The 13,102-nt window shown below is 46.5% G+C and overlaps 3 protein-coding genes across 3 annotated transcripts; 2 read left to right on the plus strand and 1 right to left on the minus strand.

Moving 5' to 3' along the window:
* Positions 1-498: 498 nt before the first annotated feature.
* On the plus strand, positions 499-2,319 carry PADG_00264 (uncharacterized protein; the record flags this gene model as incomplete). Its single annotated transcript, XM_010757976.1, has 2 exons — positions 499-1,136; positions 1,212-2,319. 2 exons carry the CDS (start codon positions 499-501, stop codon positions 2,317-2,319), a joined length of 1,746 nt encoding a protein of 581 aa, XP_010756278.1.
* Positions 2,320-3,231: 912 nt separating this feature from the next.
* On the plus strand, positions 3,232-4,698 carry PADG_00265 (uncharacterized protein; the record flags this gene model as incomplete). The annotated part of the gene is made up of 1 exon (XM_010757977.1): positions 3,232-4,698. The coding sequence occupies one exon, from the start codon at positions 3,232-3,234 to the stop codon at positions 4,696-4,698; it is 1,467 nt and encodes a 488-aa protein (XP_010756279.1).
* A 1,858-nt stretch (positions 4,699-6,556) lies between these two features.
* On the minus strand, positions 6,557-10,155 carry PADG_00266 (uncharacterized protein; the record flags this gene model as incomplete). Its single annotated transcript, XM_010757978.1, has 2 exons — positions 6,557-9,908; positions 9,968-10,155. The coding sequence occupies 2 exons, from the start codon at positions 10,153-10,155 to the stop codon at positions 6,557-6,559; spliced, it is 3,540 nt and encodes a 1,179-aa protein (XP_010756280.1).
* Between the last annotated feature and the right edge of the window lie 2,947 nt (positions 10,156-13,102).

Genomic DNA, 13,102 nt, shown 5'->3' on the forward strand with positions numbered 1-13,102 from the left:
TTTTTTTTTTTTTTTCTCTACGACTGGCATGCGGACAAATATGCTGCGAAAGTTATGTTCCCTGAGAAATACATCGTCTCGAAAGGAATAAACTGACTTTCTGTCATATTGATGGTTCCGGGTTATATCCACTGTGCCTGATAGTTTCCAAGGTTACAATTAATTGCTCTCCAGGGTGAATAAAAAGGAAAGAAAAGAAAGAAAAAAGAAAGAAAGAAAGAAAAGAAAGAAAAAGGAAAAAACAAAAAAGAAAAAGAAATCACACACGCACACACACATACACACACCCAAAATAAAACGAAGCTTGCTCTCTGGAAACCCTGTCGAGAGTGTGTTGTATATACAGCTGACTTCTATCCTTGAATTCACGTGGACGTGAACATCGCTCTCTCTATTCACTTGCACGATTAGAGCTCTGGGGGGACGGACGAACTGACGAATAGTTTACGATCCCCACTATTTAGGTACCACCGGAGCTCATCCGCATTACATATCATAATGTCATCTCGATTAGAACGTCATCATCACCATCATAGCCATCATCGATCCAGACATCGCGATGAAGGTGGGGAAAATAAACACCGTCGGCGCAGGTCTCACCGGGTCGAATTTCCGGAGAGGGAAACTGACGAATCCGTTCGTGATAGCCGCCGGAATGAGAACTTTGACTCCCGAACTGCTAAGGGGCATTCTTATATCGATCGTTCATCGAGCCTATCAACACCCAAGCTCTCGAACTCCACCCGAGTGTCTCCACGAGAAAGTCATAATTCTACTGTGGGGAAAGGCCCAGTTCTTCTGCGAAATACTACCCAACGCACCGTGATGGCTCATTGGGAAAAGAAATACCCTAGCAGACGTTCCAGGGTATCTGATCCTCCTCAACACTCTTCTCATACCACAACCAAATCAAGCTCTCCTTCCAGGGGACGTTCTAACCACCAGACAACTAAGATTCCCTCGAAAGCACAGAAAGCTCCACCCGTGATTGCTCACCTTCGCTCGGCGCGGACGGTAGCTGTCAAAGATAAACCAGAGAACCGCCCAGCGCTGGTGAGGGAGGGTGGGAAGAGTCCTAGTGTGTTCGGAACTTTTTTTCGTGGCCCATCTCCTGCTAAGCCCGCGGTGGAGAAGAAGTATGTAGCATGTGAAATTTCATGTTAATGTCAATGCGTGGTTTTATAAGTTAACGCCCTGAATCTTGAAACTAGGGTTACATGTTTGACCTGTCTCTCGGACGACATTCCTATCAGTAAAGTGGCCAAGCTTGCCTGTTCCCATAGAATGTGCGGGGACTGCCTCAAACGCATATTTGAGCTGTCCGTGAAGGACCCGCAACATATGCCCCCCAAATGCTGCACATCAGATCACATCCCTCTCAAACACGTCGACAAATTATTTGACCAGAAATTCAAGATGCAATGGAACAAGAAATACCAAGAATACACCACAAAGAACAGAATATACTGTCCCGCCAAGGGATGCGGCGAATGGATCAAGCCCAGCAATATTCACCTCAATACCCGCTCCGGTGCCACCGGCGGCCGAAAGTACGGCAAATGCTCCAAGTGTAGGACAAAAGTCTGCGCTTTGTGCAACGGCAAATGGCACATGGATAGTGACTGTCCGAAGGACGAAGATACCAGACTCTTTGCTGAGGTGGCCAAGGAAGAGGGATGGCAAAAATGCTTCAACTGCAAGGCCGTGGTTGAGCTGCGTGAGGGCTGCAACCACATGACCTGCCGCTGCACGGCTGAATTTTGTATGATCTGCGGCGCCAAGTGGAAGACATGCGAGTGTCCCTGGTTCAGCAACGCCGCCATCGAAGCGGACCGTCTAAACCATATTGTTATGCGGAGGAGACAGGGGCATTTCCCCAACCACATCCTATGGGGGAACCCGATGCAGTTCCAGCGGCAGATGGATATGGATATGCGACGCCAGCAAGAGGTGAGGGATGAGCATATGGCCAGGCACTTGCACCGCTGGCAGGAGATGGATGAACATATGACCAGGCAATTGCACCTGAGACGCCAGCAAGAGGTGAGGGACGAACAGATGGCCAGGAATTTGCAGGGTCTTTTTGGCCGCATGCATATAGCTATGCCTGGGCCTGGAGGTTACGTGATGAATCCGAACGAGCAGCCCCGCTTTTATCCGGTGCAGATGCAGATGCTGCCGTGGCAGGTCTATGATGAGGGGTTTGTCGCTCCGTTTGAAGAGACGGGCCATATTTTACTCAATCATACGCCTTCGCCACCGCCACGAGATATAAGATACGAATATTACGAGGTCCGGTCGAACAGGCCGCCATATTAGCTTTCTGGGTAGTGGGAACCTCCCATGTGGCAGGGCAACATTGGTGAAAGAAAAGTGTGTTCCTTTGGACCAGATCTTTCTAATATACGGTTACGAACAACGCCTGGACCCACCGGTGATATTGATTGGAGTCTTTTGCTTCCGAACGGTATTAATGACGTCTATGCCTACGCTGATCGTTAGTACAGCACACACAATGCAGGGATTGTTTTCAGCACCTGCGTCCCTTCAATTTTGAATTTCATTCCATCCTTTCGCAGCGGCATCGCATATGAGCATTTTGAATATCTTATATTCTACCTGCTTATCTTCCTCATTCATTCTCAGAGCATATTTTCCTATCTCTCTGTGACCGCTTTATGTTTTGTACGATGCTATGTCCTTGGTAGTTTTTGTTAAGCGGGCTTTTTGTCTGTGCATTTCTGTTTGGTAATCATCATGGGAAGGCGGTCATATCTCTTTCTATTATATCTGTTGCCATTTACCTATTGGAGAAATAATGTTTCAATATTTTCTTGTTCCTTCTTGAGAGAGGAACTGTGTTTTCAATTTATCATCATCATCATCATCATTTGGATATCAACTCGGGAGGATTATATTCAAGTTGTCTAATGCAGGGATTGCTCACTGCTAACCTCTTAGTAATGACGCCTTTATCTATCTGAGGAAAGCCAGGTAGGAATTGTAGTAATTGATTCGTCATGCTCAAGACAACATTTGTATAGAGAGCTGCTTACCTCGTGGGTATGTAGTAGTTAGTCATGTGCTTCCAGGGGCTGATTTCGCGCTTGATGAGCCGGATTAATGTTTTTCCACTCTTCTAAGTTTCTCGTGCAATGAATGATCGAGCCTCTTTAAGAGTATTCTTTTGAAGATTATGAACCACTGCACATATATTCCACTACAATAGCTATGTCGATTAGGCTAGGCGCACTCTCAGACATTACACAGGCTCGATATGTGATTCATCTTTCCGATGGTAAGCGGCTAGTTCTTTTCCGCTTACCCTGCATTGAGCCCTCCACCACACCAAAAGCCAACGAAACCTCAGATGGATGGTCATATTATGCCATGGAGGCAGAATGCCCACATGCGGGAGGCCCCATGGCCGAATCTCAGGTTGATATTGAAGATTCTACTTACATTGTGTCTTGTCCATGGCATGCATATGACTTCAACGTCGAGACCGGAGAGTCTAGTGTGGGCATCAAAACGTGCACTTTTCCCATTGATATCCAAGGCGAGGTTGTGACTTTGAGATACAGTGTAAAGGAGAATGGAGACGAAGATGTGGGGTTGAGCAAAATAGAACCCGTCAGCGAGAAGGTCATGTTGAAGAAGAAGAAGCAACAGAGGCGCGAAAGGAAGAAGAAAACAATGGAGCTTCCTTCGACTGCGACCACTACTTCCGCTGCGGCGTCTGAGCTCCTAGAAGAAGAAGAAGAAGAAGAAGAAGAAGGAGATGAAGGAGGGGGAGAGGATACCAAATCTGTACCTCGCTATCTAGACGAGCACGCCACATTCTGCGATTGGGCTGTTCACATCCTGAACACAGCGGATCCTGAACACAAAATCGAACTAACTACCCACCTCTTCTCCCTCTTCACCAAAAACGAAGCTTCCACCTCTCCACTACCTCTGGGGCGAGGAGTTGTGGCACCCCCGGACCAACCACCCCGCCAAAATAACCTGGCAGAGGTCAACCCCTGGGAAACTCCCAAACCAGGTCGTGGTGGGACGCTCAAAAGCCGTATTGCTATGCTACATTCTCTGGCTAACATCGAGCTTTGGGCAATCGATCTCGCCATTGACATATGCGTGCGATTCTCCACATTTCGAACAAACTCAGAACCGCAAAAGGAACTCCCCCGTACTTTCTTCCATGATTTCCTCAAAGTCGCTGCGGACGAAGCTAAACACTTTTCCCTGCTGCGTGCGCGCTTGGAGCAATTGGGCTCACGCTTCGGAGCTCTCCCTGTCCACCACGGCCTCTGGCTCTCCGCCACAGAGACTGCACACGATATTCGAGCACGAATAAGTATCATCGCCCTCGTGCATGAGGCGAGGGGTCTCGACGTGAATCCCATGACAATCCAGAAATTCCGCAATGCGGGGGATATGGAGAGTGTGGCAACGCTAGAAATCATTCATAACGATGAGATCACCCATGTGACGACTGGGCATAGGTGGTTATGTTGGATCTGTGAGCAAGAAGGGACGGATGCAGTGCAAGTGTTCCGGGAGAATGTTACGAGGCATTTCAGGGGCCCGCTTCGGGGACCATTTAATGTGGAGGATCGGAAGAGGGCCGGGATGGATAAAAAATGGTATGAGGATGGGATTAATCATGCTAATAATGACGTGAAAGTTACTTCATAAGAAAAAGGATTACGACGATGGTTGTGCGACTGAGCAACTGTGTTCTTGTCTTCCTTTTTGAAGCTATGTTCTCCAAAGCGGATAAAGCATACACTTGCCCTTCATCATCAGCAGGAAATTCTACTTTACAAATTTTTCACCCACAATTCCATTTATTGGTAAGCACGACGCTCAAGGAAAGCAGCGGTGTATGATACAATACCAATTCCTTTATACATCACAATAAGCATATTCATCAGGCAAATTTATTAACGCAGTGCATGTACACAGATCACAACTAACATTTCCATGACCTTCAACCCTGGCCAGTACCCTGCAACATCTAATTGGGATGGTTCTACCAACAGTTCGACACAATGGACGCCCAACCCCCATTTATTGGAATTTGCACGCCAGGCAGACTCGGCGCAGGATAGAGAAGCTAAATGTTGACTTACCACTTAACTACCTTGGTGTGAGCCTTTCAACCACGGCGTATATCCTCTACAGAAATACTAACTATCTAAGAAGTATTATCTTGGAGGCTCGTCGCTTCCTCCTAATTTAGGGTTTTAAATTCACCTGACGCCCATAGTTTAAGGTCAACCACGGTTGAAACTCCCCTGAATGCTGGCTTCTGCCTCCTCGGATGCTGTTTTCGCGCTTTAGGTAACCACCAACATCAATGCTTTGTGGGCAACCCGAAAATCTGACAAAGGCGACAATAAGAGTCGAAGCTGGCCGGCTCGAAATATTGAAGGAAATATTGCTCCTAGCGCCAGAGGAGGGATGTTATATCCCAAATCTCTGGAGGACATATATCTTGGAAGGTTACAGATTTAAACACAAAGCCTTCTGGGTAATGTTCAAGATTTAATGTCCGTCAAAGATAAATTATTTGAAATTATTGAGATGTAGGAGGAGTCAATAGTAGGATATCGCAGAGACGAGCCCTGAGACAGTTGGCGTATTCGCCTCATTTTCCGCTCCAACCATCGGAAACTCTGTTTTTAATGTTGGAGAAAATACTACTTATTTGGCGTTTTTATCATAGTTCTGACAGTTTGTGCCATTCTGGGAGCAGATCTGCAACCGGGAGGCGGAGGCTAGATACGGCTATCTAGATCACGTGCAGGATGTGGAGCGTAACAACTGGTCAAATACCAGCGGCTTATAGAAGCTTCGGGGGCTGCAGGGGCCGTAAGCGGATGAGAGATCAACAGTACATAAACAATAATACTATTACTTTATCCTTGTTATTTAGGAAGAGATAGCAAGTCTATATACGCCTAAGTCACGTGTGATGGGCTACTCCATGTTGTAACACCCAACAATTATTTAACTTGTTCCATATTTTTTTTTTTTTTTGCTTTGACCATGATTTTCTTGACAAGAGGATTAATAGCACAACGGTCTAATGGGAAAAACAGCAGCTGGTAACCTTACAAAAAGAGAAATTTAATGAACATATATGCACATCAACCCTTAATTTATCCAATTCATGACCAAACAGAACAGGAGGGAGACCGAAGGTAGAACGGTATAATAAAGTACTTGAAGAGAGTATAAGAAAGGGAGAAGGGGTTTGGCTTAAAAGGTAATATGGTACATAATACTCATAACAAGGAATGACCAACTCCGAGTGTGTCAGGCGTTTCCAGCTGCGGAAGCTCTACCGTGGATATATATGCAGTAAGAAGACATGATATCGTTACATGACGTCGTTGCCTTAGGGGATAGATATCGCAGGGCGAGACGGGCTGATGAGCCTGGCAAATCGTTAAAAACGAAAACCATTAAAATCCCCATAAAGGCAGAAAAGACAAAGAAAAGAAGAACGAAATCCAAAAATCCATAAAGGAACTAGAACCAAGGATCCTCATTGATCTTGCTCAGACGCCCGTTTCGCGCCAAAGTCACCAGAGGAGCAGCCAGCCAAAGTCTCCTCAGTCTCAGTCTCAGTCTCAGTCTCAGCCTTAGCTTCTTTCGGTTCATTTTTGGCATCAAGCGTCGCAGCGCCCAACATCTTTGTTGGAGACTCCGTCAGTTCGTCACTCACAACATGGCTCTCAGTCATATGAGTCACGCGGATACCGCTACAGCGAAAGTAGCCTTCGTCTTGGGAGTCATAAGGGCTGTTGACATTGTCTTCAAAATACCGATCCGTCCATCTAGAGGACTCCTGATACGAGATCCTGGAGTGGAAAGAGGAAATTCGGCTCACGCTGCTGGACGGCGGTTGTGGGTTGATTAGGGTGAGATTGTTGTTGGTATCCGCGGAGTCAGTGTGGTTGGTGGTAGCTGAGGAAGGTAAAGGCATTTCCTGGGGTTTGTTACTTTCCTCAGATGAATCTAATGTGTGTTCACAGCTATTGTTTTCGGGTTTCTTTGCTGATGCTTGACCAGGGGCATCGAATTGGCCAATGACCTCCTTTCCAGATTCTGAGACTGGGTAGCTAGTTGGCAAAGCGCGTTCAGCGCCACTTTCAAACTCATCTGCCGTCTGAGCGGCAGCGGTGTTTGCGAAATGCGTATCGACGAGATGCTTCACGACAGGCCAGCCATAGGCGTTTGCAAACATGCGGCGGACTATGATGTTATTGTGCGCGTCAGGCTCTAGGCGGACGAGGACTTTGCGCCAGGATAAGTCCTTGTGGTAGGCACGGGCAATTTTCTCCTCGACTTTCATGCCACTGCTTGAAGAGAAGAAAGAATCCGAGGTCGGTTTGACTGTTGGGCTGTTGGGTTGGTCTGGAGATTTGGGGTTTTCGGCGGGTGAGGGAAGATTGGTGACGCTGGAAGAGGAGAAAAAACTGCGGTTTCTGACACGGGGGGGCGGAGGGATATCCGATGGATGGTACACACGATCGTGGAAGATAGTTCGCGGACGTGTTGAAGGATCAAGGATGAAATCTGCAGATGGTATTGGGGGTTTGAGCACATCACCGGCTGCTTCTAGAAATGTAGTCTTTGGTGGCGCATGGAGATTTTCCTCCTGGTATAAAGAATCGCCTCTGACCAATCCACTGCGGGGTGACTCGGATGGTCTATCTGTCCATGAGGCTTCGGGCGAATCATCTTTGCAAACAGTCTGACTCCGTTTATAGATTTTTGTGCCCCTGGTATTGCGGTTGTTTTTCCCATGTGGTCTAAATAGAGAAAGGAAACTGGCCCAAGGACCCTGAGAAGGAGGAGAAATATGGTTCACGAGTTTCAACCCAAGTGAGGATCCCGTGATGTCTGACATGTTGAAAAACTGGGATGGCTTCGGAAGTTCTGGAGAATTCTCGAGTCCTTCACCTTGGCCTTCCAGGGGATCACTATGGGCTAGTAGCAGTTCACTTTCTCGAATTTTCGGTGATATGGGTGTGGTCGACTTGCCACTCCTCTCTCGTGGGGGCTCACTATCACCACTGCCAGCATTTGCCATTGGCTTCGTTGAACGCATTGAATTAGTATTAACGTTGGCACCAGTAATTTCAGCCCACCCCCATTCTGCCATGGTTCCCACAAGACCATTTTCCCGTCTAGCCTTTTCAACACGATCAAGACCCCTCCAATCAAGGAAAAGAAGACATGACGTTCGTAATGGAACAATTCCATCATTCACGACATTCGAGTATACTGTACGATTGCGGAATTTCTTCAGCACTACATGAGCGGGGCCGGTTGGAAGTATCCTCAGCAGAGGCTTTGACTTGGGATCTGGTTGATTATGGGAATTAGAGGAGCCGTTTCCCAAGCCTCCGATCATCGCGCCCCATCCACTTCGTACTCTCGTTGGTGCAGTCCAAGAAAGACCAAGGTCTTGGCCAGTCCGGCCAACTAGGCCAAAATCCAAAGCGAACCGGACATATATTGGGTTTTCGTTACTAAGGCCGAGAAATGGGGATGCAAGCGCCACAAAATTAATAGGTTTGATTCTGTCAAAGAACTCGGGAGAGTGTTTTTGAATGTAAGCAACGGCATATGTTTGAACGAGACCGCCAAGGGAATGACCTATGAAGCTGATACTTGTGATTTTGTAAGGATAATCTGAGTTCTTAGGGTCCTGGCGATAGATTGTGCTTCCAGAATGAGACGCATGGCCAGGATGCATTGAATCTTTGTGGCTGGTAAATGCTCGATATTTCCGATGTGATTCTTTGACAGGGAGGTACGGCTGGTCAGGGTATGTCATGAGGAGGACATATTTTGCAAGCCGTTTACCCAGATACTGAATACCTCTTTCAGTGCGAACAGCGTTACCTGGAAACCCTCGAACAATAACATGTTCATCATAGTCTTCGTCATCTTCTTCTGAGCCGGTGCGGGTATTATCCTCTGAGAGCGAATCGGGGAGACATGGGTGGTCTGAGTCTGTTGGCGGTCCGGACTGAGCATCCCTAGCCTTATTCCGTTGCTTCCGTGCATCTTCCCGTGCCTTTTCAGAAGCGGCGTCTATACTCTCTTTAAGATATAGCATGTCCGCCCCGAGGTTGCTGTGTAGTCCATGTGTTAAGATGACGAAATGTACCTTTTTCTGCTTCTTTTGGGTTCCTTGTTCTTTGATAGATTGGCTTTCAGCAGCTTCATGGGCTTCCCTGGCTACGTCCGTTTGCGCCATCTCCAGGTTCCGAAGGTCTTCCTTTTCAGTCCAAGACGGAAAACGCGGGGTGTTCCAAAGGCTAGCGGTATCATCAACGACCAAGTTGATGGCGCTTGAGTATACTCCCTTCACTAGCCCCGAGGATTTCTCAAGGGGTCCCTTTGAGCCACGCTTGGAGAGCTCGCGAACATGGCCAGGAGCAGACAAGACGGTCGAGTTTCCCGCCCCTAATTCCAAAGATTTCAAATCCCTCCCGACAAGGACCTCGAAGTTCACAGCAGCGCTGGTTGAAAAAATCACCTGCGATGCAATTTCGATTATCCAAGTCACGCTATACGGATCCACTTCAAGCGACGACCGCGGGCCTGGTAAATCTGCAGGTCTCTCCGGCACCGAGATTACAGCGTTAAAGGACCCACCAGCCTTTAGATTTGGTTCAAATTGTGGGACGCCACGGGTTTCATAGTCCTCGTATTTCTGGTTGGGGTTGAAAGACGCAGGGTAACAGGAGGTATACAGAGTGTACGGCCCATGTAAGTAAGCTGCACGCAGAGGGATCGCGGATGTATTTCTAGCTTTGACAAAGAGCTCCGTAGGGGTGGGGCGGATATGATCCGCGGAAGGGGTGTATGTAAGAGTAAACCTGATCGTCCCGCATGAGCATAAAAGAAGTTAGCAAGAGAAAATCGAGAATATCCATACCGGACAACTTCGCCTATGCGGACGCTGCCAATCTGGTGGACCAGCAGCATATCAGCGGCGCGTTTGTATTCCGCCGGCCCAACGTCCCAGGAAGTCAGGGAATGGAAGTTAGGGTGGTAGGATGACGACGCGTGTGAGCCGTTATTTGGGAGTTGGGATAGTTGATAGACACGGGGAGTAACAAGCATCAGGGCTCTGCAACCTTACAAACCGCCTCGATGACGTTGTCCAGGAGGCCTCGGGGTTCGGGGTCATTGGCAGATGCATCTGAAATTGAGGCGGCCAGGACTATAGGATGAAGCTGAAAATATACACTGCTGCGCGGGGGACGGGCGGACAGCAACCTCTACAAGTGGCAACTTGTAGGGCAAGTACGGTAACAACGACGCTGCCAGCAACAATATCTGGTCCCTGCCATGCCTGCGCGCTGGCTGTGCTAAATGGATGCGGGGATAGAGGAAGTAGAAGATGAAACACGAGTTAAAAGTTGAAGTCGAGGTGACGAGCAGCGGCGGCGGAAGTAATTAGCTAGTTACCATGTGATAGTTTATGTAATCAGATTTGGACTAACGTAATCGATCACTCAACTGGCCAGATCACTCAACTGGCCATCTTTCCAATTTCAACCCATCATCAACAATCAAAGCTCAATTTCTCAACCACAATGAAAATTCAAGCCTCTAATCAGGAAGGAAAACTTCTTTTGGCCATTAGAGCCTATGAAATCAAGCAAATTTCTAGCATTCAAGCTGCTGCTAAGGCCTATGGTGTCTCATGCCACTCTATCCAATCAACTACATGGAGGCATTCCACGCGTGAAATCCCAGTCTCAACGCCAGAAATTGACACCTACAGAAGAAGAAGCTCTAGTTCAATGGATAATCTCCATGGATGAGAGAGGCCTACCCCCCCGAATTGCAAGTGTATGATATATGACCATTGAGCTACTCAGGGCCCGTGGATCTAGCATATTCTCTAGCATTAAAGAATGCTGGGTGTGAAGATTTATTAAACATCATTCTGAGCTGAAGACCAGGCTCACACACAGATATGATCACCAGCGAGCTCTATGTGAAGATCCAGAGATTATAAAGAGGTGGTTTAGAATGGTGGATAATGCCATGAAGAAGTATGGAATTCTACCTGAGGATACATATAATTTTGATGAAGTTGGCTTTCTTATGAGGGTTATTTCAACAACCTTAGTGGTCACTAGGTCAGAAAGAGCTGGAAAGGCATCTCTTATACAGCCAGGAAATAGGGAATGAGTGACTGTGATTGAGTCAGTCAATGCAAGAGGATGAAGCCTGTCTTCAATGACTATCCTCAAGGGCAAGCTACACCAGACTTCATGATATACAAATCTGCCAGCAGATTGGGTAATTGGGGTTAGTGAGAATGACTGGACCACTGATCAGCTTGGTCTAATATGGCTGAAAGAGATGTTTAACAAGCATACTCAGGCTTATACAGTTGGAAGATATAGACTTTTGATTCTGGATGGGCATGAGAGCCATGTCACTGCTGAATTTGATCAATTCTGCAGAGAGAATGCTATTATAGCTCTCTATATGCCACCTCATTCTTCCCATCTGCTGCAGCCACTAGATGTGAGCTGCTTTGCTCCTCTGAAGAAGGCATATTGCAAGCAGATTGAATCTGGCATGAGGCTTGACATTAATCATGTGAATAAGAAGGAATTCCTAGAACTATATTCTGCTGCTAGAAAGGAGGCATTGAAGAATATGACTATTAAGAATGAATTCAGAGCCACAGGCTTAGTGCCATTCAATGCAGAGGAGGTTCTTGAACATCTATATTATCAACTACATACACCAAGTCCCCCAGGCACATCTCATGAATCTCAGGCCTCCTGGATCTCAAAGACTCCCTGAAATGCTGTCCAATTGAAACACCAATTCAACAAGCTCAAGCAGTTTATCAAGCATTGTACACAAAGCCCGTCTAGTCCTACCAATCAAGCTCTAGATCAACTAGTTTGGGGGTGTCAACTAGCTATGCATGGGGGTGCTCTTTTGGCTCAAGAGAACAAGACTTTATGAGCTGCAAATGAGAAGCAGAAATGCAAGTGAGGACAAGGTCATGTTTACATAGGTCAGGAAGGAATTCTGACTGGAGAAGAAGGATTAGCTAGAGCTCAGACTGCTCAGACTGCTCAGCAGATGGTGGATAGAGGGGTGGAGGATTCAAATCAACCCACTAAAAAGCAAGCACCGGCACACTGCAGCAAGTGTGAGAATACTGGACATAGAGCCCCTGGATGCTTGCAGAGCTAGGATTTAATTGTATATAATTTTTTAATGGATAATTTAGTATAGTGGTGGCAGAATTTAAAGATTTGTTTAATGTACAGTGGGGAGGTGGCCAGTTGAGTGATCTGGCCAGTTGAGTGATTGGTTACATTAGTTAGGTTAACTAGTTAACTAGTTAATTAGTTAGGTAACTTCACTAATTAATAGTGAGGTATTATTGAAATTAGATTAACAGGAACTATTTGAAGCTGATGGTGTATTTACATGATCTAGCAGAAATTCTAATGTTAACAGCATGTTTCAAATAAATAAAACCTTTAATAATTCAGCTTGTTCCAGTTTAAATTATCTTAGTATTATATTATCAATAAAAAATAAGATAGATTCTCTTAATATTCTTATTAATGTTTATGTGCAGAAGAACTAACTTAGTTTGAGTTCAACTGGACTTTTTGGTAAATTCATAACTAGCAAGCTTATTTTTATAAGAATTCACGTTGTTTGAGCTGATGTTGGAATTGTTGAAATGAGGGAGTTGAGAGAGACAACGGCGCATTGTGGCGTGCGCTACGCAATGCCACCCGTTCCCGTCCGCCTCAACATGACTGTCACTCCGCTCCTCCGTCAGCTCCTCCGTCAGCCGTATCTAGAATCAAAGAGTAAGAGAGAACTTAATGCAGTGCGGATTTTCAACTAAGATATCCCATGCTCTGTTCACTCTCAGTCATCAGCCGCCAGCTCCGCAACGCAAACAGCCTTCAAGCATTCAGCTAACTACTTTCCAGTTATCCACACAGTCATGAATGCCGCCTGAGATTCACACACTCAGAGTCTAACCATCCCCAAGTTATTGCCTTGCCCT

This window comes from Paracoccidioides brasiliensis (assembly GCF_000150735.1).
Source record: "Paracoccidioides brasiliensis Pb18 unplaced genomic scaffold supercont2.1, whole genome shotgun sequence".
In the NCBI taxonomy this organism is placed as follows: domain Eukaryota; kingdom Fungi; phylum Ascomycota; class Eurotiomycetes; order Onygenales; family Ajellomycetaceae; genus Paracoccidioides; species Paracoccidioides brasiliensis.